The sequence below is a fragment of the Elephantulus edwardii genome, unplaced genomic scaffold (genome assembly GCF_000299155.1).
Source record: "Elephantulus edwardii isolate Elephantulus edwardi_28Jun2011 unplaced genomic scaffold, EleEdw1.0 scaffold00061, whole genome shotgun sequence".
Taxonomy (NCBI): domain Eukaryota; kingdom Metazoa; phylum Chordata; class Mammalia; order Macroscelidea; family Macroscelididae; genus Elephantulus; species Elephantulus edwardii.
In genome coordinates, this window is record NW_006399811.1 from 16,033,524 (window position 1) to 16,059,676 (window position 26,153).

Consider the following 26,153-nt stretch of genomic DNA (forward strand, 5'->3'; position numbering starts at 1 on the left):
GACTCGACAGCACATAGCAACAAACAACAACAGGGTCCTTTTCAAATTATTGAGGAGCAGTGATGCCAGTTTGAGGACCAGGGTGCATCTGTTTCACACCATGGTCTTTTAATTCCTAGCTATGCATCTGATACCTGGACAAAGAATAAGGATGACAGAAAAAGAAGGGAAGCCTTTGAGCTGTAGTGTTGGAGAAGAGCACTGAACATCCCATAGACGGCCAAGAAAACAAATAGATATGTCTTGGAGAGGGTGCAGCTGGAGGGCTCTTTAGAGGCAAGAATGATGAGACTTCACCTCACATACTTTGGACATATTGCCAGGAAGTGCTATTCCTTGGAGAGGGACATGATGTTGGGAAGAATAGAGGGTCAGCGAAGGAGACTGGCAAAGTGACTCTTTGTCAGAAGTATGAGGATGACACAGGAAAGAAATAGGCTCAAGATCTTTTGTTCATAGAGTCATTATGAGTCGTACTTGACTTGATGGCACCTAAAAACAACAACAACAAGAAGTCCTTGATCATCTGCAGCACGTGTTTCAAATCCTCCGCTCTTTCAGCAAGCCAGTTTGTGTTGTCTGCATTACACTGGTTATTGATGAGTCTTACTCCAATCATGAAACCAAGTTCATCTTCACAGAGTCTAGTTTCTTGAATAATCAGCTCAGCATACAGATTAAGTAGGTATGGACAAAGTATACAATCTGGACATACAACTTTCTTAATTTTAAACCATGCAGTTTTCTTTGATCTGTTTGTACAACAGCCTCTTGGTCTGGGCATAGGTTTCATATGAGCACAATTTAATATTCCCATTCCCATTTGTCTCAAAGTTAACCCCAAAGTTAGTTTTTATGATCCACACAGTCAAATGCCTTTGCATAGTCAAGAAAACATAAATAGACAGTCTTCTGGTATTCTCTATTTTCATCCAAGATCTATCTGACATCAGCGATGATATCCCTGGTGCCATGGCCTCTTCTAAACTCAGCTTGAACTTCTTGTAGTTCTCTGTCAATGTACAGTTCTGGCTGTTTTTTTACAATCTTCAGCAATATTTTGCTTGCATGTGATATTAATAATATTGTTTGATAATTTTCACATTCTGATGGATGGTTTTTCTTTGGAATGGAGACAAATATAGAAGCTTCTTTAAAGGTGGTGAAATTTAGGAATAGTTAGTAGTGAAGGCTGAACAACATAAGAACATAATTAATGTTGCCAACCCTACATGTGACAGCACAGCTCCTTACCACTAAGCTATCAGAGCTCCTTTGTACATGTGAAGATTGTTGAAATGGCAAAGGTTTTGTTAATCATATATACTTATCACCATAAAGTTACTGTGTCATGCTACCAAGTTGGAATTGACTCATAGCCAACCTTTCAGCAGGTTTTCAGAGCCAAAAATTGCACAGGAGGAGACTGTCCATCTTTCTGCTGTGAAGCAGCTGGTGTATCCAAATTGCTTGCTTTTGTGTTGGCAGTGCAACTCCTTACCAGTAAGTCACCAGAGTACCCTTTCCACTATAATAAAAATAAACAACAGGGCACCCACTCTTTAAGTCTGCAGACTTCTTCCGCCCACCCTGTCATGGGAGGCATCCTCACTCTAATCACATCTGCAAAGGGGAAAAAAAAACCCAATCAACTCACTTGCCATCCACAGCCTCCACGATCTTGACCTCGATCTCCTGTTCATACAGGGTTCGCAACATCCGGTCCCGCCGATCCTTCCTGCGCTTGAGATTTATCATGAAGATCTAAAGAAGGAATACATAGAGAAAAGGAATACTTATTACTCAGGTCTTCTTTTAGGCTGCCTGTAAAGGTAAATAAATATAAAACCAAAGTTTTAGGTATAATAAGCAGAGAAAAGGATACGAAAGTGGTGGTGAAGATGTTCAACCAGCCAGTAGGTTGACCAATGAAGCCTACTTATATTAAAATGGTCAAGTAGTAAGAAGCTGCGCTACAATCCCCAAGGCACACAGTACAAATCCACCAGCTGCACAATGGGAGAAGAACAGACAATAAACTGCCTTGGAAAACCTGTTGGAGGACCAGCTATGGGTCAGTTCCAATTCAATGGCACACAACAACAACAGTCATAAGGAGCTATGCTGCAGTCCCAAAGGCATGTGGTTTGAATCCACTTGCTGTCTGCAGGAGAAGGATGGGTAACCTTCTCCCATGCAATCTGTTGGCTCTGAAAACTCACTGGAGAGTTAGCTATGGGTCGGTTCCAACTAGACATATTGGAACCAGATCCAAACCAGGTGCCTACAGTTCTGCAGTGCAGCTTCTTACCACTAGGCCACCAGTGTTCATGTGCATGTGTGAGTGTGTATATGTCAAATTATATTAATCCTTATAGAGCTGCTTTAAAAATATAGCCATCTTTACAACTCATCACTCTGCTAGTTTTTCTGATGTTCACTGATGAACATGTCCTCATAGCTCCTGAGACAACAAAGTCTGAAAAATGACTCTTCAGGAATCCAAGGTGAACTAAACTCAGAATATACAGCAATGAGACTTGCTTAGTAGTTAAATGCATAAATGGGCCTAAATTTACACCTTGATTGTTATTTACTGTTTACCCTGGGCCAGTTTCTATGTCTCAATTTCTTTTTCTGTGAAAACTGGTCAATAGAGGTCTTATAAGTACTGAATGTTGGGTATTAATACAAGGAGTTGTGTTGCCAATCCAAAGGCAGACAGTTCAAATCCAACAGCTGCTCTGTAGGAGAAAGGTAGACCATTTCCACTCATGCTGTTTACAGCCTCTGAAAAGCTGCTGGAGGGTCAGCTATGAGCTGGTTCCAACACAATAGCAACGAGCCTGATTTTCAGCTTGAGGAGACAAATTTAAAGAGCCCTGGTGGTGTAGTATGTGATTTATTAGGATGCTAATGAAAATATCAGCAATTGGAATCCACCAGCAATCTCTCCCCGTAAAGATGCACAGCCTAGAAAACCTGATGGAGAGTCACTTTAAGTTGGTACTATAGAGGGATTTGAAACCTCAGGAATGCTATTAGAAATAAAGTAGTATTTTAATATGGTCTTTTTGCTAAGTGATACAGTAATACTCTTTGAGGTGTTAAACTGCTGTGCCTATACAGGGAGACGTCAGATGCCATTTTACCATGTCAATCTTTTTTTTTAAACTATTTAAAATTTTAACACTTTTTTTTGTAAACAGTTTTACTCATGTTTTTAATTTATAAAACTCTGGGCAAAAAAAATTAATGTACCCATGAGGGGCAAAATCCTGATATAGGATGTTGTTGTTGTTGTTGTTGTTATGTGCCGTTGAGTCGCCTGTGGCCCATAGTGACCCTGTGTACAACAGCCCTAACCTCTGCCCTATCCTGTGACAATCTCACCATCTCTAACACACCTACCCACATTACCCAAGTCACTGAATCAATCCATTTTATCAAGGGTATTCCTCTCCTGCTCTGTCCCTCCACCCTCCCAAGAATGGCGTCCCTTTCCAAGAACTGGTCCCTCCCTGCAACATACCCAAAGTAAGTCAGATAAAGCTTCAGAATTTTTGCCTCCAAGGAGCAGCCCAGCTTCACCCTCTCCAGGACAAACCTGTGTTTTCCTAGCAGTCCACTGTATATTCAATACTCTTCTCCAACACCACAGCTCAAAGGCATCAATTCTCCTTCTATCCGCCTTAGTCATTGTCCAGCTCTCTGATGCACAGCAAGTGATTGCAAAGACCATGACATGCATTCAGCCTGACATCTTTGCACTTCAGCACTTTAGAGAGGTCTCTAACCACAGACTTTCCCATTGCAATACATCTTTTAATTACCTGGCTACTGGTGCCAAGAGTGTTGACTGTGGAGCCAAGCAGACTAAAGCTGTGAACAATCTCAATCTCTTCACCATCCATCCTGATGCTTCCAATTGGTCTAGTGGTGAGAATCTTTGTCTTCTTGACATTGAGCCTCAATCCATATTGGAGGCTGCAATCCTTGACCCTCAGCAGCAAGCGCTTCAGGTCCTCCTCAGTTTCAGCAAGCAGGGTTGTGTCATCTGCATATTGCAGATTGTTGATGATTCTTCCTCCAATCCTGATGCCACATTTCTTCTCATAGAGCCCAGCCTCACGGATAACCTGTTCTGCATAAAGATTGAAAAGGTATGGAGACAGGATACAGCCCTGGTGAACACTCTTCCCAATTTTGAACCATGCAGTGTTTCCTTGCTCGGTTGTGATAACGTCCTCCTGGTCCAAGAATCAAGTGTTCTGGAATTCTCATTCTTCTCAGAGTCAGCCACAGTTTGTTATGATCCACACAGTCAAATGCCTTTGCATAATCAGTGAAACACAGATAGACATTCTTCTGGTATTCTTTGCTTTCAGCTAAGATCCATCTAACATTAGCTACAATATCCCTAGTGCCACGGCCCCATCTAAACCAAGCCTGCCCTTCTAGTAGTTCTCTGTTGATGTGCTGTTCTAGTCATTTTTGGACCATCTTCAATTGACTCTTGCTTGCATGTGAAATCAATGATATTGTTCTATAGTTTCCACACTCTGTCGGTTCACCTTTCTTCGGAATGGGAACAAATACAGATCTCTTCCAGTCAGCTGGCCAAGTGGTTGTTCTCCAGATTTCTTGGCACAACTTGGTGAACACATCTAGGGCAGCATCTGTTAGTTGAAATATGTCAACTGGTATGCTATCAATTCTTGGGGCTTTATTCTTAGCCAATTCTTTCAAAGCAGTCTGAACTTATTCCTTCATCATTATAGATTCTTGCTCATATGTTGTTTCATTAAATTCTTCTGTGTCTACCAATTCCTTTCAGTATAATGACTCTGTATACTCTTTCCATCTTCTTTTAATACTGGCAGGATCTCGAGGCTTGAATTTCCTCTTCACTTCCTTGAGCTTAAGAAATGCTGAGCAAGTTTGGCCTCTTTGATTTTCTGACTCCAGCTCTTTGCACATTTCATTATAATACTTTATTTTGTCTTGTCGCGCAGCCTTTTGAAATCTCCTGTTCAGCTCCTTATTGTCTTGATTTCTTCCTTCTGCTTTGGCTTCTTGGTGCTCTAGTGCAACATTCAGAGTCTCTTCTGACATCCATTTTGGTCTTTTCTTCCTCCTCCCTCTTAGGAATGACCCTTTGCACTTTTCCTGGATGATATTCTTGATATCCTCCCATAATTCATCTGGTCTTCGCTCATTAATGTTCAAGGCCTCAAACCTGTTCCTGAGATGATTCTGAAATTCAGGTACGATAGACTTAAGGTCATATTTTGGTTCCTGTGGGCTTGATTTCACTTTCCTTACCTTCAGCTTAAACTTGGATATGAGTAATTGGTTATCTGTTCCACAATCAGCACCTGGCAAAGTTTCGCAGCTGATACTGAGCTTCTCCAGTGGTTCTTTCCACAGATGTAATCCAGCTGATTCCTATGCACACCATCAGGTGAAATCCATATAATGGATCAATTGTATCATAATTACGCTTCATTGGTTTACTTAACTGAGTAATTATAATTTTTAAAAATTTTTATTTTATACTGGTATGCATACAAAATACCTAAACATTGTGAGTCACTCTATCCTTTATTCACACTGTGTTTCATCGAGTTATTCCCATCCACTGAGGTGGGTCTTTTTTAAAAGCCAAAACCATTTTTGTTGCAATAAGTTAATCTTGTGGGTATGTTTAGTTGGTTAGGGCAGTAAGAGCCTCCACCACAAACATAACCATGTGCTCCTGCAAGCTCCGTTCCCCTGCTGCTCTTGAGATCTCCATCTCGGTCATTATCAGTTCCAGATCTTCCTTCTTGCTGGTGACCTTTGCTAATTCCTGCTCCTGTTTGGCCTTCTGCTCCCAGGACCGTCTGTCTCCAGTCACGGACACGGCTGTCTCTAGATTGGAACTGAATCTCCTTCTCCGCATAGTTGGTGACTCGCTGCAGGTCTGTTGCACTGTTATCATGCTTCTTAGACTCCTCGGGAGGCCGCTCAGGGCTGCTGGTCTTAGTCTCTAGTCTCAACTCTACATTCCTCTCCATGGACATCCCACCCACCACCCACCCAGCTTCATGATGATGCCTGCGAACTCCCCATCCACTGTGTTTTATAAAATTAATCACCATTGAACTAAGCCTACCATTACCCCATCTTTTCAGATTCCTGCCAGATCTCAAAAAACATGATTTCTATAATAAATTAATTTGTCTTGTTAGTTGTCACTTTATAACTGAATGGGTGTGTTCCTGTTGTGTCAAGGGTTTATTGTTCAAAATCACTTTCCTGTTTATTGATTGACTTTGACTTTGCCACATGGGTGAGTGAGGACATGCAAATAGCATGTGTTGGTCAATTTGTGAGGGAATTGTCCAGTCTCACAACTAAACTGTGAGATCTCACCACCAGTAAAGAAGCAGAGAATATAGTGTGCGCTCATCGGGGCCAGAGATTCTTGGGCCAATCAGACCTACAGGAGGACACAGCAACTGGTACAGAAAACCAGAGACCCAGCATGAGACACAGCTGACAAGGGACAGCTGCCCTACAGAACTAGATCAAGGACCTCTGCCCAAGCTTGTAGGCAGACTTAGGGGAACACAGCATAACAGGAAGGACGAAAAGAGCTTTGTAACCTTGACCTAAAGCTGCAAGGCTGAAGGTTGATGGGCCTGTGTGCACACTTCAGATCTGTCCAGGCTAAGAAACTATGCAGTTAACTTGCCTCATAAGCCCAATGATTGTCAGTATGGTTCTATGTGGTCTATGAGATACCGCAGTATAGTTCACATCCAGTAGAGTGTTAGGATTGGTGTTGGAATTGCTGTAGAAATACATATGCAGGACCTGACCTCATGGGAATCGGTTTTGCGCTGTGGATGTTGTTGATGGGAGCAGTTATCTTTTGTGGAATTAGAAGAGATCAGATATGCTGTCCCCATGCTGTGCTTGCTCCTTTTACAGTTCCTTTATAGTTCTTTTCCTTGTTTAGAATTATACTTTGATTGGCTGTGTGCTATCTTCCAATTCCACAAATACATAAAAAAGGAACATTCCCATGTGTAAAAATGAGGTCCCGCCAAGAGTGTAAAACACAAAATGAAACAAAACTATAACAAAATCGTAGCAGCAGACTCAAGAACTCTCATCTGGGAAAACTTCAGTCAATAATAATGCAGTTCCAGTCTCTGCCAGAACAAGTGTAATAAAAACTGTAGTCATGAAGGGAAACACAGACAGCTCCTTCATACTCAGTGAAGAGTAAACAGAGAAAAGAACCGCACAGCCAAATGCAGCCCAGACACCACCAACAAGGTCATGGAGCTCAGCAGGACTGAAAAAGCATTCAAAATCCCTTTCTCCACCCTCCTATCTCTGTTCCAGACAGACAGACAGACAGAAGACAGCCCTGGCTCAGGAAAGCAGCTCCTCTGAGCCCATGTCTCTTCTTCGAATTGGAATTAGCAACAGAGTCTTTAGGAGTGGGCCAAGCATATGACACTTCATCTTGCGAAAAAGTGACTAGAGTTAGAGGATCTTGATCCCCATCCCTATTATTTGCATTGTTTCATAATTTCAGAGATGTGTTTTCTGAGGAAAACAAATAGACATGTGAGTCTTCTAGTTAGAGACCAGACGAGGAGGGGTTGGTGAGAAATTCAGATAAGGAGACTTGGAATCTGAGTCAACACATTGTGTAAGCCAACTTTTTCTGTAGGCTTCATCATCTATGGGCTCTATAGGGGGTTACACTGCCAACCCTAAGGGTGTGCCTCAATGGTGGTTCAAGTCCACCGGTGGTTCTGAGGGAGAAAGATGGGCAATCTTTTTCTCTGTAAAAAAATGTTGGAAACCCAAGGAGGGTCAGCTATGAAAGGGTTCCAACTCAACAGCAATGGGTTGAGACTTTATGTATAATTCTATTCCAATCAGTTGCCACTGAATTGATTTAAACTTACAGAAAACAACAGACTTCCAGAACTTTTGCCAGAGCACCTCGGATTGGACTCAAACCTCTAACCTTTCAGTTAAGCTAAGTGTATTAACTGCAACACCCAACGACACTAATCCATTGGCTGCTGAATAGATTCCAACTCACAGTGACTCTGAAGCATACAGGAGAACTTTCCCAAAGGGTTTCTGAGGCTATAATCTTTACAGAAGCAAACTGCCTTATTCTTTCTCCTGTGGAAAGGCTTGACCCATCCACCTTTCAGTTAGCAGCAAGTACTTAACCATTAAGCCACCAGGGATTCTTCCAAGAACATTCAACAGCAAAACTCACTGATGCTGGTTTGGACTCCAAACTGCCATAATTTCCAAGGCTATACATTTTTATGCAAGGAGACTCTTCATCTTTGGAGAATGACTGACAGTTTGAACTGCTGACTTTTTATTTAGCAGCCCAATACATTATATACATTATACACTACGCTCGCAGGGTTTCTTCCAAGGACTTTCAATTCAAACTCACTACCATCAGGTTGGTTCCAACTCATTTCCATCAGGTTTCTGAGGCTGTAAAATTTAACAGGAGGAGATTACCCATATTTCTCCCTTGGAGTTGCTGGTGGGTTAAAACTGCCAGAGGCATTTCAGCGTTTTGGTTATTAGAACAACACACTGTGGGCTACATCCTGGTAGCTCCTTTCCATGGACTGTCAAGCTCAATACTGATACTGAGTTCATTCCAACTTATTGTGGCTCTCCATTGGTTTTCTGAGCTGTAAATATTAACAAGGAGACTGCTCAGTTGTTTCCTTACAGAACTGCTGGTGGAACTAAACTGACAGAGATGCATGGCTTTATGTTATAGCAAAACTATGCTATGAATTATATCAGAACTCCTTTTCAAGGATTCTAACACATTGAAATGACTTCTTCTCATTCTGCCCTCTGTAAATATTTGTAATTAATAACTTTTTCCCACATAATACTCATAAAATATTATCTTATATTTATGAAGACAAGCTTTCAATCAATTTAATAGAAAAAAAATCCCTGTTCCCAGTTCTAGTACCTCTTTACGACAGCAAGACCTTGGGGCATGTATGTATGTGGCACAAAGCCATAAGGAAGTTATTTTCCTTCAACAAAGCAATGACTATGAGGCACCTATAACTTAGCCAGAATCCAGGGATTAATTCTATCTCAGTTTGTGGATTTTGAGCCTCTAGACTTCCAATCTCCACCTGAATATACCGGTTATTAGATACATAAGGGACTGATGAAGGGCTCTCTTGCTTGGAATCATAATTCTGGTCCTGCCAAGTATCTATATTGCATATTCCCACTATAGATATATCTATGCTTATACTTCATTCTTTATGTACCTGACACCAGCTCAGAAATAAATAATATAATATAATATAATATAATTACAGCTCAGAAGGCAATTATACTCTTTCTTACTCAAAACTCTCTATCTTACTGCCATTCAGTTGAAACCACCTCAAAGCCAACCCACCATTGAGTTTCCAAGTCTGTAAACTGCATAGGAGGAGACTGTCCATATTCCTTCTGTGGAGCCACTGGTGGATTTGAACCACCAGGGCCAGAACTGCCTTTGGCTTAGCAGCACGACTCCCTGAGGTCTATGCCACCAAAGCTTCCTTTATCTACTATGTGGTGGAACTTTGGAATCCTTTCTTCTCTTCCTTTATCCTCTCAGACTTGCCTTCCAACTTTTTTTACTTAGATGAATAGCAGAAAGAAAGCAAAGGGTGACCCATTCCCAAATGGCTTCCACTCACTTAGCTGTTGTGAAAGAAAGCACAAGTCTTCGTATACCTAATCTGTAACTTCTTTGGCCTACATTTGAATCTTGATTAGAAAAAGATTGATAAAATATGACAGTACTTGTTTGCAAGAATATCAAGTCTACCTTCACTACTAAATTTTAACATCTTCCTGGTTCAAGGACTAATTCACTTTAACTATGATCCTACTTTTTCTTAGAATACTAAGTTATAATAGCAAATGAACAGTTTCTCTAAGACTATTTACTGCCTTTTCAGCAGCCACGTGCAAAATCTTGGGATCTCTTAGATGACTGTTGAGGCTTGTGCTCTGCTGTGTACATACAGCACACCACATCCATATTCACATGATATGCGTGCACATACAGACGCACACATCAAATCCTACCTCATCAAATCCCATCTTGTCTGGATATTTAGGGACAACTGAGACAAACTGGGAGGGTTCCATTGGAGGACGGTCAACTGGAAGACACAAGACAAAGAGTGATTTGTTAGTTAAAGGATTAAAAAAAACCCTCAGAATTCCAGCCAAATATCTTATTTCTAGGGCAGAGATACTCAGATGGCACTGGCCATTTGAATTCCACTTCTCCGCAGTTCCTTAGTCTAGAGTATCCTAACATACATTTTCCCATAAGAATCTGGATGATCAGGGCAGTGATTCTCATGAACATTTGCTTTTATGCAGACTGTACAGTTGTTCCATTTTCTGTAAGACATAGGGCAGTGGAGGGTCATGGGTAAGATGACTTGGGTCTGAACCTTGGCTCACATGGTATGGGAGAAGTACTTGAGTTCCTTATACCTACTGTCATGTGTAAGCAGGAAAATAAAAGTAGGTCTTTTAAGGTACTGTAAACTTTAAATGAGATTCACCACAGTACATCAACACAGCAAACAGTAACTCTTAGTCTATAAAGGAAAAGCTCAAAAATAAGCTAAATTTTTAAAATAACAATGTCTATAAATTTAAAATTGTCAAGGCATGGAACTAACTCTGTCTTGTTCAATCAGGTTTCATTAGCTGGCATGCCAAAGTTCCAGTGGTTTAACAATGCATTTTCATCTCCAAGTGCCAGACTCAGAATGTGGTACAAAACTAAAGGGAAGCTTCCAGGAGGGAGTGGCAGGGAACCACAATTTAATAATGTAAGTTTTATTTTGTTTACAAATGATTTTTATAGGCTGGAAGCAAGATTTGTTAAAAAACCAAAGACGGTACTGGAGGATTTTTGTATTACGGAAATCCAAATCACTTCACTAGTTCTTAAAGTGGCAATACAAAGAATATTTAAAGTAAGAGTTAGACATTGGGTTGTCTGTAGAACTACCTGTGATTTTCACTACCACTTACAAACATCAACTCTCTTCTATCCCAGAACCTTCATCACCTTGAAGGTTATCATGGTCATGTGACTTGTTGAGAAAGCAACAGGCCAACTCTCCAACTCTTCTTCTCCCCCAAACCTGCCTCACCACGGTTGTCACAGTAGCATGTGTTGACATGAAGTAAAAAACAACCAAAAAAAAGCCACCAAAAAACCCAACAACTTTGAAACAGTTTGGAATGTGGAGCCCACACATGGAGGGCAGCTGTCCAGAAATGATGCCAGGACTGCTGCAGACTTCACAGAGCAAGAGGAAACCTTTGTCAGATAAGCCAGTGAAAATCTGGTATTTTATCCTAGAATAATCTGGCCCATCCTGACTGAGATATTGCTCAAAGCATTTTTATCTATTCAACTTTCTCTTCAGATTTTACAAAGAAACCATCACATCCAGATTTTAATAAAATGATAGAAAATTCCAGAACATGGTGAGATAGGTTCCCTAAGCTAAGCACAAAAGCGAGTCTCATTCATTACTTCAAATTCAATCTTTCCAATTCATAGCCACACAGTGCATGTGGTTCCACTTTAAAACAGTATTTTGGAATACTTTGGTCCTTTCTGTTCCATGCCACACCATTTATCCTTCATTTCCTTTAAAACCAACACATGTTAATTGAGGGTTCACCATGTACAGGGTCATAGTTTTAAGAAAAGGAACGTGAACATACAAACTTCTTCCTATTCAAAATGTTGTTTGAGGAACAGTCTAGCTCTTGCTCTCTGGGTCTTAGACCTTGGAAGCATTATATTCTGAGTTACCCTTTCCAGGCTTCTGGTCTCCACTTGGCACACACATGGCCTGCGTGGCTTTAACATTCCAGCCAATGAGCCTGCTTTCAGCCACTCAGCTTCCTTCTAACATGGGCAGACACTGAGTTCACAGTACAAGTGTCCTGAAAAAGTCACAAGTGGTTGTTGGTCCAAGAAAGCCACCATTGAGCAAAAATATCAGACAAGTTGCCTGGATTTTGCTAATGAAGGCAGAGCTGGGCCAAAGAAGAACATTGGCAATGACATTTTAGGTCAGATGCAAGAGATTTAGAGGGGAGAGGAGGTGAGGGGGTATAAGGGGGAAGGGAACTTTGGGTGAGGGATATGTCTTTACTGATTTCAGATTCTAAAATTAGGTATCCTTCAGCATCTACTTGTGGTACTTTCTAGCTCCATCATTCATAATTTATCTGATATCACTGAATCTACACATAGCTCCTCCCTGTACCACACTTGGGACAATGAATTTCATTGACTTGATACTTTAAAGAGTTGTTGTTGTTGTTAAATGCAGTCGAGTCACAGGCGACTCATAGTGACCCTATGAATGAGAGTCCTCGACGCTTGGGGGCCTTTCATCCTCTCTCCAGGTTCATAGGGTTTCCAGAGGCAAGCTATTATGAAAGTGGATGCCACTCCTCCTTCCAATTAAAGAGTTAGGAAGAATAATAAAGCAATTGCCATTGGGTCCATTTCCTTTTTCCTGTGTGTCAGAGGAGAACTGTGTTTCATAAGGTTTTCACTAGTTGAATTTTCAGAAGTAGATTACCAAGACTTTAGTCCAAGGAATCTCAGGGTAGACTATAAAGAGTCCTTCTTTAGGAAGCTATTTCTGAATCGGCTACTCTATACAGTATGATCAATTACTTTCTCTTTGAGCAATTAATGGACAGTAATATTAATGCTAACTAGCCTGTTTGGCTCCACAATCAACACTCTTGGCACCAGTATCCAGGAAATTAAAAAAAACGTATTGCTATGGGAAAGTCTGCTGTTAGGAACCTCTCCAGAATACTGAAGAGCAATGGTGTCACTCTGGAGACTAAGGTGCGCCTGATACAGGCCATGGTCTTTCCAATCACTTGTTATGCATCAGAGAGTTGGACAATGACTAGGGAGGATAGAAGGAGAATTGATGCCTTTGAGCTGTAGTGCTGGAGAAGAGTATTGAATGTACCATGGACTGCCAAGAAAACAAACAGATTCTTCCTGGAGAGGGTTAAACCATGCCGCTCCTTGGAGGCAAAGATTCTGGGGCTTCATCTGACATACTTTGGACATGCTTGTAAAGAGGGACAGGTCCTTGGAGAGGGACATCATGTTTGGGAGGGTGGAGGGACGGCGCAGAAGGGGAAGGCCCTCTATGAGGTGGATTGATTCAGTGACTGGGGTAATCGGGATGGGTGTGTCAGAGGCAGTGCAAGTGGCACAGGATAGAGCAGGGTTTAGGGCTGTTGTACATAGGGTCGCTATGAGTTGCAAGTGACTCGATGGCACATAACAACAACAAAAACAGCAACAACTGATGATTGAATATTTACCAATTCTGAAATAAAGCTAGATCCAATGGCAGTAATCAGACACTATTTAAAGACATGAGTTTTGAGAAAAGCAGGGCTGGTTCAAATCCTAATCTGTCATCTGTTCAGTGAAATGATAACTGGGACAAGTTACTTATGCTTTCTATATTTCAGTTTCTTCATTTTTAGTACTAGAATAATCTTACTGTATGATTAATGAAATAGACAAAAAGTTCTTTGTATGGTATCTATTGAATTAGAAGTGATTATTAAATTAAAGTCATTAATTTTATTATTGAGGGGGTTTTTTTGCATAGGTTGTGGGGAATCTATACAAAAACTTTGAAAGGTATCATTATCTCCATTTATATCCAATGAGATTAAATTCTTTTAGGTCATACAGGTAGAAGGCAACAGAGACTAAGTTTAAATCCACTCCACACAATGCTATAACACTTAGCACATTTGGAGAAGAAGCTCTCTGAGGGAGAAGACCTTGTCACAGTCATATTTCATACAGAAAACATTTAAGGAATAAACAAATTAATGAATACTTATATTTCAGCCAAGGCAAAGTGGTGGCTTGGAAGAAGTCACCATATTGTCACTGTTACAATAAAACAGGAGTTGTCACTCCTGCTCTTGTGTTTACTCACTCATTGCTTCTATCTGCACATGGATGAGGTTCTCAATGTCTTCCTGCAAGGTCTGATGGGGCTTCAGTGGGATGGGCAGGTAACCATAGTGCTCCCTGTTGCAGAGGTACATCTGGATGCCTGAGGGAACAAGAGGGGGACACAAGCTGAGCAATCAGAGACCAGAATCCTTTGTTCCATACTGACAAATGAAGAGAGATTTGAATGTGAGTGACACTGCTTGACAACTGAACATGTAACTGTATTAGGTATTGTCCACAGAGCTAAAAAATATCCCTTTATTAAGATATCAAAACTCAGCATTTATGAGCTAATAAAAAACCCAGGGCCATTCTTCAGCTAATAGGAAATGGATTTTTTTTTTCTCTCTCTGAAGAAAAAGTATGCTACTGGCCTGAAATGAGAACTAAAGGCATGAAGGGATCAAAAGGGAGGCAAGGAATTTCTGTTCCAGGGAGCAGAATGGAACACTGTAATCCACTGACAGGAAATAATGTGAAAATAAGGAATGGAATCCATTTTTTATATAAAAGCAAACAGGAAAATCCTGACAGATTATTAAAATTAAATCTAGGCATATGTAGAACAAAAAAAAAATAAATAAAAAAACCAAAGAACATTTAAAGTTTCTACTGTTTCCTCTGGTTTCATTTCTTCTATCTATTCAAAAGCCTAGATTTCAGCAGGCATGAAATTTCCGCAATAGCTCCATAAAGTAACAAAAGTCTGCATTTAACATTCTGTTAAGAACTCACAGGAAGACAATCCCAGAATACAACACAACTCTGTATTATTTAGCGTTTGCTTTCACAGTACCTGCTAGCTGATTCAGAGGTACAAAGCATCTACAATCTCAGACTGCTATAGAGCTACAGGACTAAAGGTTCAGTAACTGAGAGTCCTAACTAATGAACAGATTGCTTAATATGACTCTGCCAATTTCTGGTCCATGTGTCTGAACCTCTGATTTGTTAATTGCTGTAATGATTAGTACTTTTTAGAGAAGGAATTTATTTGCATAATGACTTCTCTATTTTGTGCAATGACATTTCTTCAAATCAGATGCATCACCTGTCAAGTCAGGTGTCTCATGGTATTAACAAAGAAGGATGAGAGAAGAAAAGAATCTTTATCCTTCTTTACTGCATCTGGCTTGAATCAGGCCTGGATCACCAAGCACTGTCATTTCTCTTGCTTTCAAGTGAACTTCCATTTCACTAGTTCTGTTGTTTGCCCACATAATTGCTTCTGGGAAATGGCAAACCCAAATGTATCCTCTTGCAAAATTATGATGAAGTCAGGAAGTGGAAGGGGAAAAAAAGTCATATTTTGACTCCAGCAATTAGTTAAATTATTTTCCCATTAAACTTTCCAGTGCTTCAGTGACAACAATATGATACCTAGCCAAGCTATCCATCAAGTGAGAGGATACATAAAAGGCATTTTTCAGACGTATAAGGTCTTAAACTCTATTTTCTTCCTATTAATCTTAGTTAGAAAGCTACTAAAGGATGCAAAGAAGAAGGACCTAAGGGAGAATTTTTTAAAAAGACTTAGGATACAGTAAGTTGGAGAGTCACTGCAAAAGAGCAGTGTGTAGTGGGTTAATAGCTGCTTTACTAGTCATTTAAGAGTATCTCAGAAAGCTCCAATAGAGAGATTTTCCCAACCATATGGGAAGAATAGTCTGAAAACATCTGAGAGGAGTCTTAGATAATTAGAACTAAAAAACAAAACTCATTGTCATCATGTTGGAATTGACTCATGGCTCAGCCTTCAGAGAGTTTTCCAAGGCTATAAATTGTAGTAGAGGTTGCTCATCTTTCTTTCTCAGAGACGTTGGATATTTGAACTGCCAGAGACGTATGACCTTTGAGTTAGCACTTCTCCCCCTGGAGACTACACCACTAAAACTCCCTAACACATGGTATGAACATTCTGAGAGGAGTGTTGGACAATTGTTGTCATTGTTAGGTGCTAGAGAATTGAATATGACTCAGAGTGACCTATGAATAACAGTTTTAACCCTGTCCTGTCCTGTGTCATCCTCATGGCACACAATTATATTATTTTTACTATAGATTGCATTAATAAAAATATAATTAAGATCCAAAAAAACAATTATTAAATTAGATACAAAAGAAAAATTAACTGCAGTAGATTAAATGGCTTAGCTTGAAACTGAGTTTGTGTGATTTAATATTTAATATAAACACTAACACTAGATCTAGCTTAAATTACCATAGAATTATATTGAGGGGATGGGTGATAGAAATAATGTGTTTGCATAGAGGGACCAGAAGAAAAGAGAAGTAGTTCTTAATTTTCTGTAATGGATTATCAATAGATAATGCCTAAAATAAAACAAAAAATAAAGTTAACAGTAATGCAAGCATGGTAATTTAGAAACATAGATTTAAATACTGTATTAATACCATAATCTAAAGGAGTGGAGTGGAGGCCTTCTAGAAAAGGGAAATGGTTCAGGTGATGGTATACAGGGTACTTCTAATTTTATATTAAGTAATGGGATTATCTGAATTCTTTAATGTGCATGGATAATTTGATACAATATAAAGATGAAATATGTTAATAGTAGGATAAACTCTGTGATGGAATCAGGCACTCAAGGAGAGACATTTCTTGAGAAAAGAACTTTGTATTTGAAAAAGAAGAGTGAATCCTACTATACTTGGTAGGACTTTGATCCTCTTATAAAGACACAAACTTTTTTTTTTAATTAGCACAATAGTCTAATATTGTAGATGATATAATTATCTCTATCCTTGGTGTCAAAAATTAAGCTCAAGGAAGCTTTGATTTGTCCAAGGCATGTTTTTAACTTTTGCCTCTTTTGACATTTAGAACATGACTTGTTTCCCATCAGGCATATTTCCTGGGGGCATGATATAAAACCTGGACCACTGGCCGCGAAGGATGTGAACTGTTGACCCCAACCTCACAAAAGTCACAGAGACACCAATGCTTGGCTTTGCTCTTCTTTTGGGCTAACCCCTAGCACATCAGCACACTTCAGTTGCTTCCCTTAGCTGTCATACACATTTGATAATGAATAGAATCTAATGAGAAAGATCAAGGAGCACAGACTATAGTTAGATGGTCCAGCTGGGGACATAAAGATCCTTATTTCCTTCCCCCCCCCTTTGTTTTGTTTTTTTGTTTTTTTAATTAATTTTAATGAAAGTTTAAAGAGATTTAGGGTTTCCAGTCATTCATTTTGCCCTTTTCTCCCTACCCACTCCCTCCCCTACAATCCACTCTTCTCCTTGAAAAGAAAGAAAACTCTTTCATTGTTATGCAACCTCTCCCACCAAGTCCACTCCTCTATGCAGCCTTCACTCTGGACTTCGGTAATGACAAGAATACTCATTCATATATCCCTTTAAACAGTTCTCTCCCTCATCTGTTTCAATGCAATATACATCATTCCTCCCCTCCTTTTCTGTTTTCCCTCAACCCTGATGTCAGTCCCATTCTACAACAGTGGCCCTATACAATATTTGTCCTTTTGTGACTGAGATATTTCACTCAGCATAATGTCCTCCAGGGTCACTCATTTTGTATAATATTTCATGAGTTCTTTGTTTTTCAATGCTGCATAGTATCCCATTGTGTGAATATACCAGAGCTTCTCTATCCATTCATTTGTTGATGGGCACTTGGGTTGTTTCCAGCATTTTACTATTGTGAACAAAACCTCAATAAACATGAGTGTGCATATATATGCTTTGGTAGCAGTTATGGTTTCTTTAGGGTAAATTCCCAGTAGTGGAATTGCTGGGTCAAATGAATAAGGTTTCCAGTTTCTCCACAACCTCACCAGCATTTGATGTTTGCTATTCTGCTAAATTTTGCTATTCTTACTGGGGTGAGATTATATCTCATAGTTGTTTTGACCTTATTTCCTTTTGGACACTTTAAAAGTTAAATTCCAATGGATAGCACACAGCTAGAGAGCTTCACAAGAATGATAAGAATCCAAATCATCTTTCATTAAGGGAAAGAAGTGCTTTCTGTTGACACTGAATGTGACTCTCCAAATCATCCATGTCTCTCCTTAAAATACTTCAAGACAAATACTGCATAATGCCACTGTTACAAAAGAGGGCTGACATAGGGGTTTGAGGGAGACTGAGAAAGAGGGGATAAATAATATATACTGCATTGAAACATATGAGGGAAAGAACTATTTAAAAGGAATATATAATTAAGTATTATTGTCATGACCAGAGTCCAAAATGAAGGGCTGCATAGTGGAGTGAACTTGAGGGAAGGGATTGTGTAATAATAAAAGAATTTTTCTTTTATTTTTCAAAGAGAAAAACTAATTGGGGGGAGGGTGGGCAGGGAGAAAAGTGCAACAATGAATGAATGGAAATCCAAAGTCTCTGTAAACTTTCATTAAAATAAATTAAAAAAAATACTTCGAGATAGACACAACAATGTCTTTGGAACCACCTGTCAGGGAGGTTCATTCATTCATTCACACCAAGGACTATTCTTGCTTTACAGCTTGACTCTTGTCCTTTTTAAGTTTGTACCACTTAACTGCTACTGCTTCATCTTGCTACATATATTCTCTTTGGAAGTTCTTCTCTCAATTAACAGAGTCTAACACAATGCTAGGTATGGAACTAAAAATTGGTCCTTCATTTTCTACCTTTCTCCTCCAAAATTAATCACCAAACAGGAATGTACCTGCTTTCAGTGTTCCAGAAAGGCCTGTGGGAAGTCTGACCCATAAAGCATGAAGACCTGGCAAGCAGAAAAAGGCCAAAGCTGAAAATTACCTGCCAGGTCTGTGTCAATGCCTAGCCCAAATATAGTCACTGTTTCTTAAAAAATATAGACATATAATAATTTAGTGTGTGGAGCCAAAATAATGCTTTGTGCAACCACTTATAAAGGAAGACTCTGTTAGGCAGTGGTCATTATTGTAATTGTTAATAGCCTGCTTTCCTGAAACATCCGCCCTTTAAGCACCGAAGCAAAAAGCCTGGCACAATTTGAAGGAGGTCCTGAATCTGCTCCCTGTCCTGGAGAAGTCAGAGCAAATCACTGAGCAAGCTAAAAGAAGTAATTTCCGTTAACACTGATGCGTGAAACTTCATGAAGATTCAACTCACCTGAGGATGAGAATGTTGCTTTTGCCCTGACACAAGGCCTAAAAAATTCTACACCCGGCCAAAGGATCTAAATTGTTCCCACAGCCAGGAGAAAGGCCAGGCTTCCATATTACTCTGAAATGTGCTCATTTCTAGCAAGTCTTAACACTAAGAAGTGAAGAAAAGTATGGCTTTAAGGACAACTTCAGCTAGATGAATTGTAGCTTGATTTTTGATCAACATTTTCAGCTGTGAGTGACGTCTTTCAACAGCTTAGGGTCTATGTATTATTTCTTTCATCCTAATATATATGATGATGATTTTATTCACCATTTTCTTGGTTTCCAAATCCATGTCTGTTAATAATTAAAAGGCACGTTCTTGGCACATTGTTAATGACACCTTACTTCTGTCAAGAATGTCTGAATTATATCAAACATGAGGTTTTCCTTTAAGGTTCTAATATGTTTCTGTTGAACTACTTTAGTGAATTCTATCCTCCCTGACCATATGTGCAAGAAGAAACATGAAGACTCCCCTTTCTCTGAAAGTCCACATACCACTGGAAATGCATTCTTAACAGTTCAGAACTATGTATGGCTTTGGGAACTAGGACAGAGCTGATGGTTGTCTCCTAAAACATATTCTCTTTTTCTTTTTCAGTGATAGATCTGAGGCCTACAACTAGATAGATGAATGAACTTTGAGCCTCTCATAGAGCTGTATCAGAGACAGGTAACTTCAATGGAACTGATGTGAGATGTTATGTGTAAGCTTGGCTAGCTTTAGTCAAGTACTAGTTTACCTGCTGTTATGAAGTAAAAAATGGGAATTAAATCAGCTGGTCTTAAGTTTAGCTTAAGTATTGTTGTTAAGTGTCATCGATTCAAGCATGACTCACAGCAATCCTATGAACAAAACACCTGCAGCCTGTTCTGTAACTATCATCATTTATCTAAGTTCATAGAGTTTCCAGAGGCATGTTGTTTAGAAAGTGGATGACACTCCTGCTTCCAAGCCTGTCTTAATCTGGGAGCTCCACCATATACTGTTCACCATGAATAACCAATATTACATTTGATGCACCAGAGGAACAGTATTTATCATCACAGCAACCCCAACTTACCTCAGTACAGCAAACTGACAGATGAGTGCTGTACCATGTAAAAGAATGTTAGTTCCAGACACAATTAACACCAGGCCTGAAGGCCAGAACCCAGCTGACTTTTAAATACAAAAGCCTTCCACCAGGACCTGTTGACTCTAAACAAGAGGCTTCCAGGGTCCACAGTTCATTATTAGCTAAATCCAGCAAATGAAATCAGTTCACACACAATTGTGAACAAAAGAAAAACAACAAAACAGTCTACAGCCTACTCTCAACCAAAACAAAACAATCCACCTTCCAGAATCCAACTGCTTCACAAATCAGCCTCCAAAGTATACCTTCCACAATATATATGGGCCCAAACTAATTGGGTGGAGACCACAAGAGCTATATATATATATAAATTGCACACACACACATCCATCCATTAAGTACAATATAGGCTCTAGAATGTATAGAATATATACATTATGTGTATATTATCCTATGTAACATTTTTACAAATATTAACACACACACACACACACACACACACACACACACACACAAATACCTTTCCTGGTACTATGCTTAAATATCTGACTATTAACCAAAGTTTGGCAGTTAGAATCCACCAGGGATTCTGAAGGAGAAGCACTTGATGATCTGATCTCATTAAGATGACATCTAGGAAAACCCATGAAGCACCTCTACAAATGACTCAATGAGACCTAATAACAATGTATATTCTATTCTATGTTATTATGCTGCTGCTGACTCTCCTGCAGGTTTTAGAGGCAATTATTTGCATGGCAGGAAACTGCATGTCTTTCTCCCATAGAGCAGTTGGTGGAGTAGAACCATGTGCCTTCGGGACTGCAGTGCAGCTTCTTACCCCAAGGCCACCAGAGCTCCCTATTTTATTATATGTATATAAGTACTGAAGAGTAACAAGGTATGCATGATCCAGGCCATGGTCTTTACAATTTTTTTTGCTCTGCATCAGAGATCTGGACAATGACTAAAGATGACAGAAGAATAGATGCCTTTAAGTTGTGGTGCTGGAGAAGAGTATTGAACATACCATGGACTTCCAAGAGCACAAACAGGTCTGTCCCGGAGATGATGAAATCAAGTTGCTCCTTGGAGGCAAAGATTTTGAGGCTCTGTCTCACATACTTGGGATATCTTATGAGGAGAGGTCAGTCCTTGGAGAAGGACATCACACTCAGAAAGGTGGAGGGACAGCTCAGGAGAGGAAGACTCCAGATGAGATGGATTGACACAGTTCACGTGGGTAATTGGAAATAGTGAGATTGGCTCAGGATAGGACAGCATTCAGAGCTACTAAGCATAGGGTTGCTATGAGTCGTAGTCAACTTGTTGGTACATAACAACAACATAACACAATGCAGTTATTGTTTATTTTGTTTGTCTAGAGAACCATAAAGGCTTCAGGTATTTTGTTCATAGGGTCGCTATAAGTCGTGCTCGACTTGATGGCAATCAAAAACAACAAGAGAACCCTAATACATTTTTTAAAAGGGAAGGAAAAAAACCACACACTCCCCTCCCTGCTTTTGACTCCATGACTCCATGGTGAGGAGACGTCCTGGAGCATGTATATTTAAGGTCAATACCTCACAGACAACAGAGAAGCAACACAAAAGGAGCCTGGGCCTCTGGCTTTGTGGAGCAGAGTCACCATACCACCTCAGATTTGTCAGTGCTAATTTGGGCTTCTGTCACAGTTTCCTAATTAATGTAGGGACTCCCATCATGAATAACAGCCCTGCAATAACACCATAAAAAAACCCCAGTCACCTGCCCATTCATGACTTACCTCTATCTACACATTCCCTGCTCCCTGCACCCCGAAAGAAAAAGTCAGTAGATTCTTAGGTGAGGGTCATTCCTGGCTTCTGGTCACTGGTGTTCACAATGGAACACTGCAGAGTGTGGGTCTGGTTAGTGCAAACAATTAAGTGTGTTAGTACTACCTGAAAATTCATTTTCTTAAATAGGAGTTTTCTAATAAGATGCATAAAACCAAGGAGCTGGCCATCTGCAATGTTTCATGGAGACAGTAAACCCAAACGCAAAGAGTACCTGCTTGCCTGCTGGAGAAGGCAAAGATGATGATGTCATCAAAGGTCCAGGTGTAGTCCTGATGCGGGGGGTAGAACACCAGCTTGTCCGAGGCCTCCTTCCTGAGGTCAATGAGGAATGTGGAGTGGACCATGGGGACAGGAAAGCAGCCGGTCCTCTTCCATTCTCTGATCTGAAGGTAGTCTGGGGTCCGCTTATAGAAGCCCTGTAAGAGAGCAGGTAGATAGGTGGGCAGTGTTCTCTGACTTGATGGCTGCATCTCTCCCAGTCATTATCGAGGCTGACTCCTTCTAAGCCATCACTCTGTAATGGAAGCTTCAAACAAAGCCCCCTCATATCTCCTCTTTTGGGGTAGAAATTTCCAGCTGAGCATGACAAATGTTCTCTCTCTGTAAAATCCTCAAGTTTACTTTCAGGAACTATTTTGCCTTCAGTATAGCTGATTTAATATTTGTATAAAAGTGTATTTTGTGTTAACGTAAGATTGAAAATGACATATGAAGGCACTGTTGTTATATGGTGTACTTTGGAACCAATTCACAGATACTCTCCAGTGGGTTTTCAGAGACTCTAAATCACACGTGAGACCATTATCCGTATTTCTCCCTCACAGTAGCTGGCGGGTTCAAACAACCTGTGTTAGGTCAGCAGTGCAACTCTTTACCCATTAGGTCAGCAGTGCTCACCTACACTGTTGTTTGTTATTATTGACCCTCATGAAAAGTTCGATTCATGGCATCCCCATGTGTGCAGAACAGAACCTCTTTCAAGGAGTAAACTGACAGGTTTATTTTTCAAGGGGCCTCTGGGTGGGTTGCAACTCCCAACCTTTTAACTATAAGTCAAGCACTTAACTATTTATGCCACAAAGAGACTCCAATGACTACATTAGGAAGTGGAATAGCACAGCTTTTTGGCATTAGACTGCCTGGGTTCAATCCCATCTCAGCAAATAACAGAAGGTAACAGTCAAGTTTTTCTATTTTGCTATACCTAATTCCTCATCTGTAAGGGAGTTCTACGGGTTTAATGGCCTAGTAAGGTGTTGCACTGAAACTCAAAGGTAGGTGGTTCAAGTCAACCAGCTCCTTTCACCTCAGGAGAAAGATGAGCAATGATTCAAAATTAGGGAGTGTGTCAGGGATGTGTCCTGTCTCCATACCTTTTCAATCTGTATGTGGAACAGATCATTCTGAAGGCTGAGCTCTATGAGGAGGAACGTGACATCAGGATTGATTGAAAACTCATCAACAACCTGTGTTATACAAACAATACAACCTTGTTTGTCAAAACTGAGGAGGACTTAAAGTATTTGCTACAGAAGGTCAAGGATTGTAGTCTTCAATATGGTTTGAAGCTTAACATCAAGAAGACAAAGATTATCACCTGGCAGCACCATGACGGATGGAGAAGAGATTGAGGTTGTTAACAGTTCCAGCTTGCTTGGCTCCACAATCAACACTCCTGGCCAAAAGTCAGGAAATTAAAAGACAAATTGCATTGGGAAATCTGCTGTCAGTGACCTTTCCAAAGTGCTAAAGAGTAATGATGTCAGTCTAGAAACAAAAGTGCACCTGATCCACACCATGGACTTCACAATTACTTGCTATGCATCAGAGGGCTGGATACTGACTAAGGATGACAGAAGAAGAATTGATGTCTTTGAATTTTGTTGCTGGAGAAGAGTATTAAATATACCATGAAGCACCAGGAGAACAAATAGGTCTGTCTTGGAGAGGGTGAAATTAAGTTTCTCCTTGGAGGCTAGGATTTTGAAACTCCATCTCTCATACTTAAGGCACATGGCCAGGAGGGGTCAGTCCTTGGAGAAGGATTTCATTCTTGAAAGGGTGAAGGAACAGTGCAGGAGAGGAAGACCCTGAATGAGATGGATTGACATTGTAACTGGGGCAGTGGGATTAGATTTGTCAGAGTCAGTAAGACTGACTCAGCATAGAACAGGGTTCAGAGCTCCTGTACATAGGGTTGCTATGAGGTGGGAGACTCAATGGCATATAACAACAACAACAAAGCTAGTATGGTTTCTGTTGCCAGCATTTTATCATCTGCATATCCTAGGTTGTTCCTATAGATTGTAGGAACAAGTCTTCTTACAACCTAGATTCTGCATTTTTCTTAACAGTCTAGCTTCTCAGATTATCTGCTCTGCAGCATACAGATGGAGTAAGTTCAGAGAATGGAGGCAACCCTGCCTGACATACACCTTTTCTGATTTTAAATAATGTAACATCTCCTTGTTTTGTTCAAATGATTGCCTCACAGTCCAAGGTTTCATATTCTGGAATTCTCATTTTTTGCAATATTATCACAATTTGTTATGATTAATAGTCAAGTGCCTTATTTGTGGTCAATAAAACAAAGATAGATAGATAGATATAAATATATATATAAAATTCCTATTATTCCCAATTTTTAGCTAGTATTTGTATAATATCAGCAGTAATATCCCTTGATCCATAGCCTTTTCTGAATTCTGCTTGAATTTCTAGCAGTTTTCTAATGATACACTGCTGTTAATAGATTTTATACTATACTTGGCAAGATTTTATTTGTGTGTGATATTAATAATGATATTGTTGTTGTTGTTAAGTGCCGTCGAGTCACAGGCGACTCATAGCGACCCTATGAAGGAGAGTCCTCAAAGCTTGGGTGTCTCTCATCCTCTCTCCAGGTTCATAGGGTTTCCGGAGGCAAGCTGTTATGGAAGTGGACGCCACTCCTCCTTCCATTAATAATGATACTACTTGATAATTTCTACATTCTGTGAGATTAATTTTTTAGAGTAGGTACAAAAATGGATCTCTTCCTATCAATTGGTTAAAGAGCTGTCTTCCAAGTTTCTTGACAAAGAAAAGTGAGTACCTTAGCTCTGCATCTATTTTTTAAAACATCCATTTCAAAGTTCTTGTAGTCTTGTTTATTGTCATTCCTTTCAGTGAGGCTTGACTTTCTTCCTTCAATATCACCAACTCTTATTCTGAAATAGTTGAACAACTGTAATTTTTTTTTCTGGGCCCAGTGACTCTGTATATTTATCTATCTTTTGATGCTTCCTGCACCAGTCAATATTATGCCACTGAATTCTTTAATACCACAAATCAAAGCTTGATTTTTTTCCCCCTCACCTCCTTCAGATTGGAAAATGTCAGCCATGTTCTTTCTTCTTGGTCTTCTAATTTTAGTTCTTTATATATTTCATTTTAATTTGTCTTTTCAAGTCACCCTTTAAAGTCTTTTGTTAAGCTATTTTTATTTCATCATTTCTTCCTTCTGCTTTGGCTCTTCTATAAGGAGAAACTTCAAGAACAAATTTCAGAGTCTCTTTGATAATCATTCTTTTTTCTTTCTTCCCTTTTTGTCTTTGCAGTGTCATTTTACTTTTTGTTGATGTTCTCCCATAATTCTCTGGGTTTGAGTCATTAGTGTCCTATGTGCCAAACCTATCTTTAAACTCAGGTGGCTATATGGTGCAGTTGTATTTAAGATTTTATGAACTTATTTTCATTTTACTCAGCTTCAATTTCAATACATGGATGAGCAACTGATGATCAATGCACTTTGCCATTTACCTTATTCTGACTTATGACACTGAGCTTCTGTGAAACAGAATGACTATATCTGTGGAAGGGATCAATAGAGAAGCTCAATTATCAGTAGTCAAAACCAGGCCATCAGTTAATCATGTGCGAGTTCAAA

At 39.8% G+C, this 26,153-nt stretch overlaps 1 protein-coding gene and 1 pseudogene across 1 annotated transcript in view; both read right to left on the minus strand.

Moving 5' to 3' along the window:
• Positions 1–26,153, minus strand: part of COLGALT2 (collagen beta(1-O)galactosyltransferase 2) — a 202,984-nt gene that overhangs the window by 29,552 nt on the left and 147,279 nt on the right. The window contains exons 5-8 of the mRNA XM_006887759.1: positions 22,437–22,641; positions 14,115–14,234; positions 10,162–10,238; positions 1,658–1,764 (exon numbers count right to left, since the gene is read on the minus strand). Of these exons, the coding sequence (XP_006887821.1) occupies positions 1,658–1,764; positions 10,162–10,238; positions 14,115–14,234; positions 22,437–22,641 (509 nt within the window). The remainder of the gene's footprint in view (positions 1–1,657; positions 1,765–10,161; positions 10,239–14,114; positions 14,235–22,436; positions 22,642–26,153) is intronic.
• On the minus strand, positions 5,708–6,065 carry LOC102860904 (annotated as a pseudogene).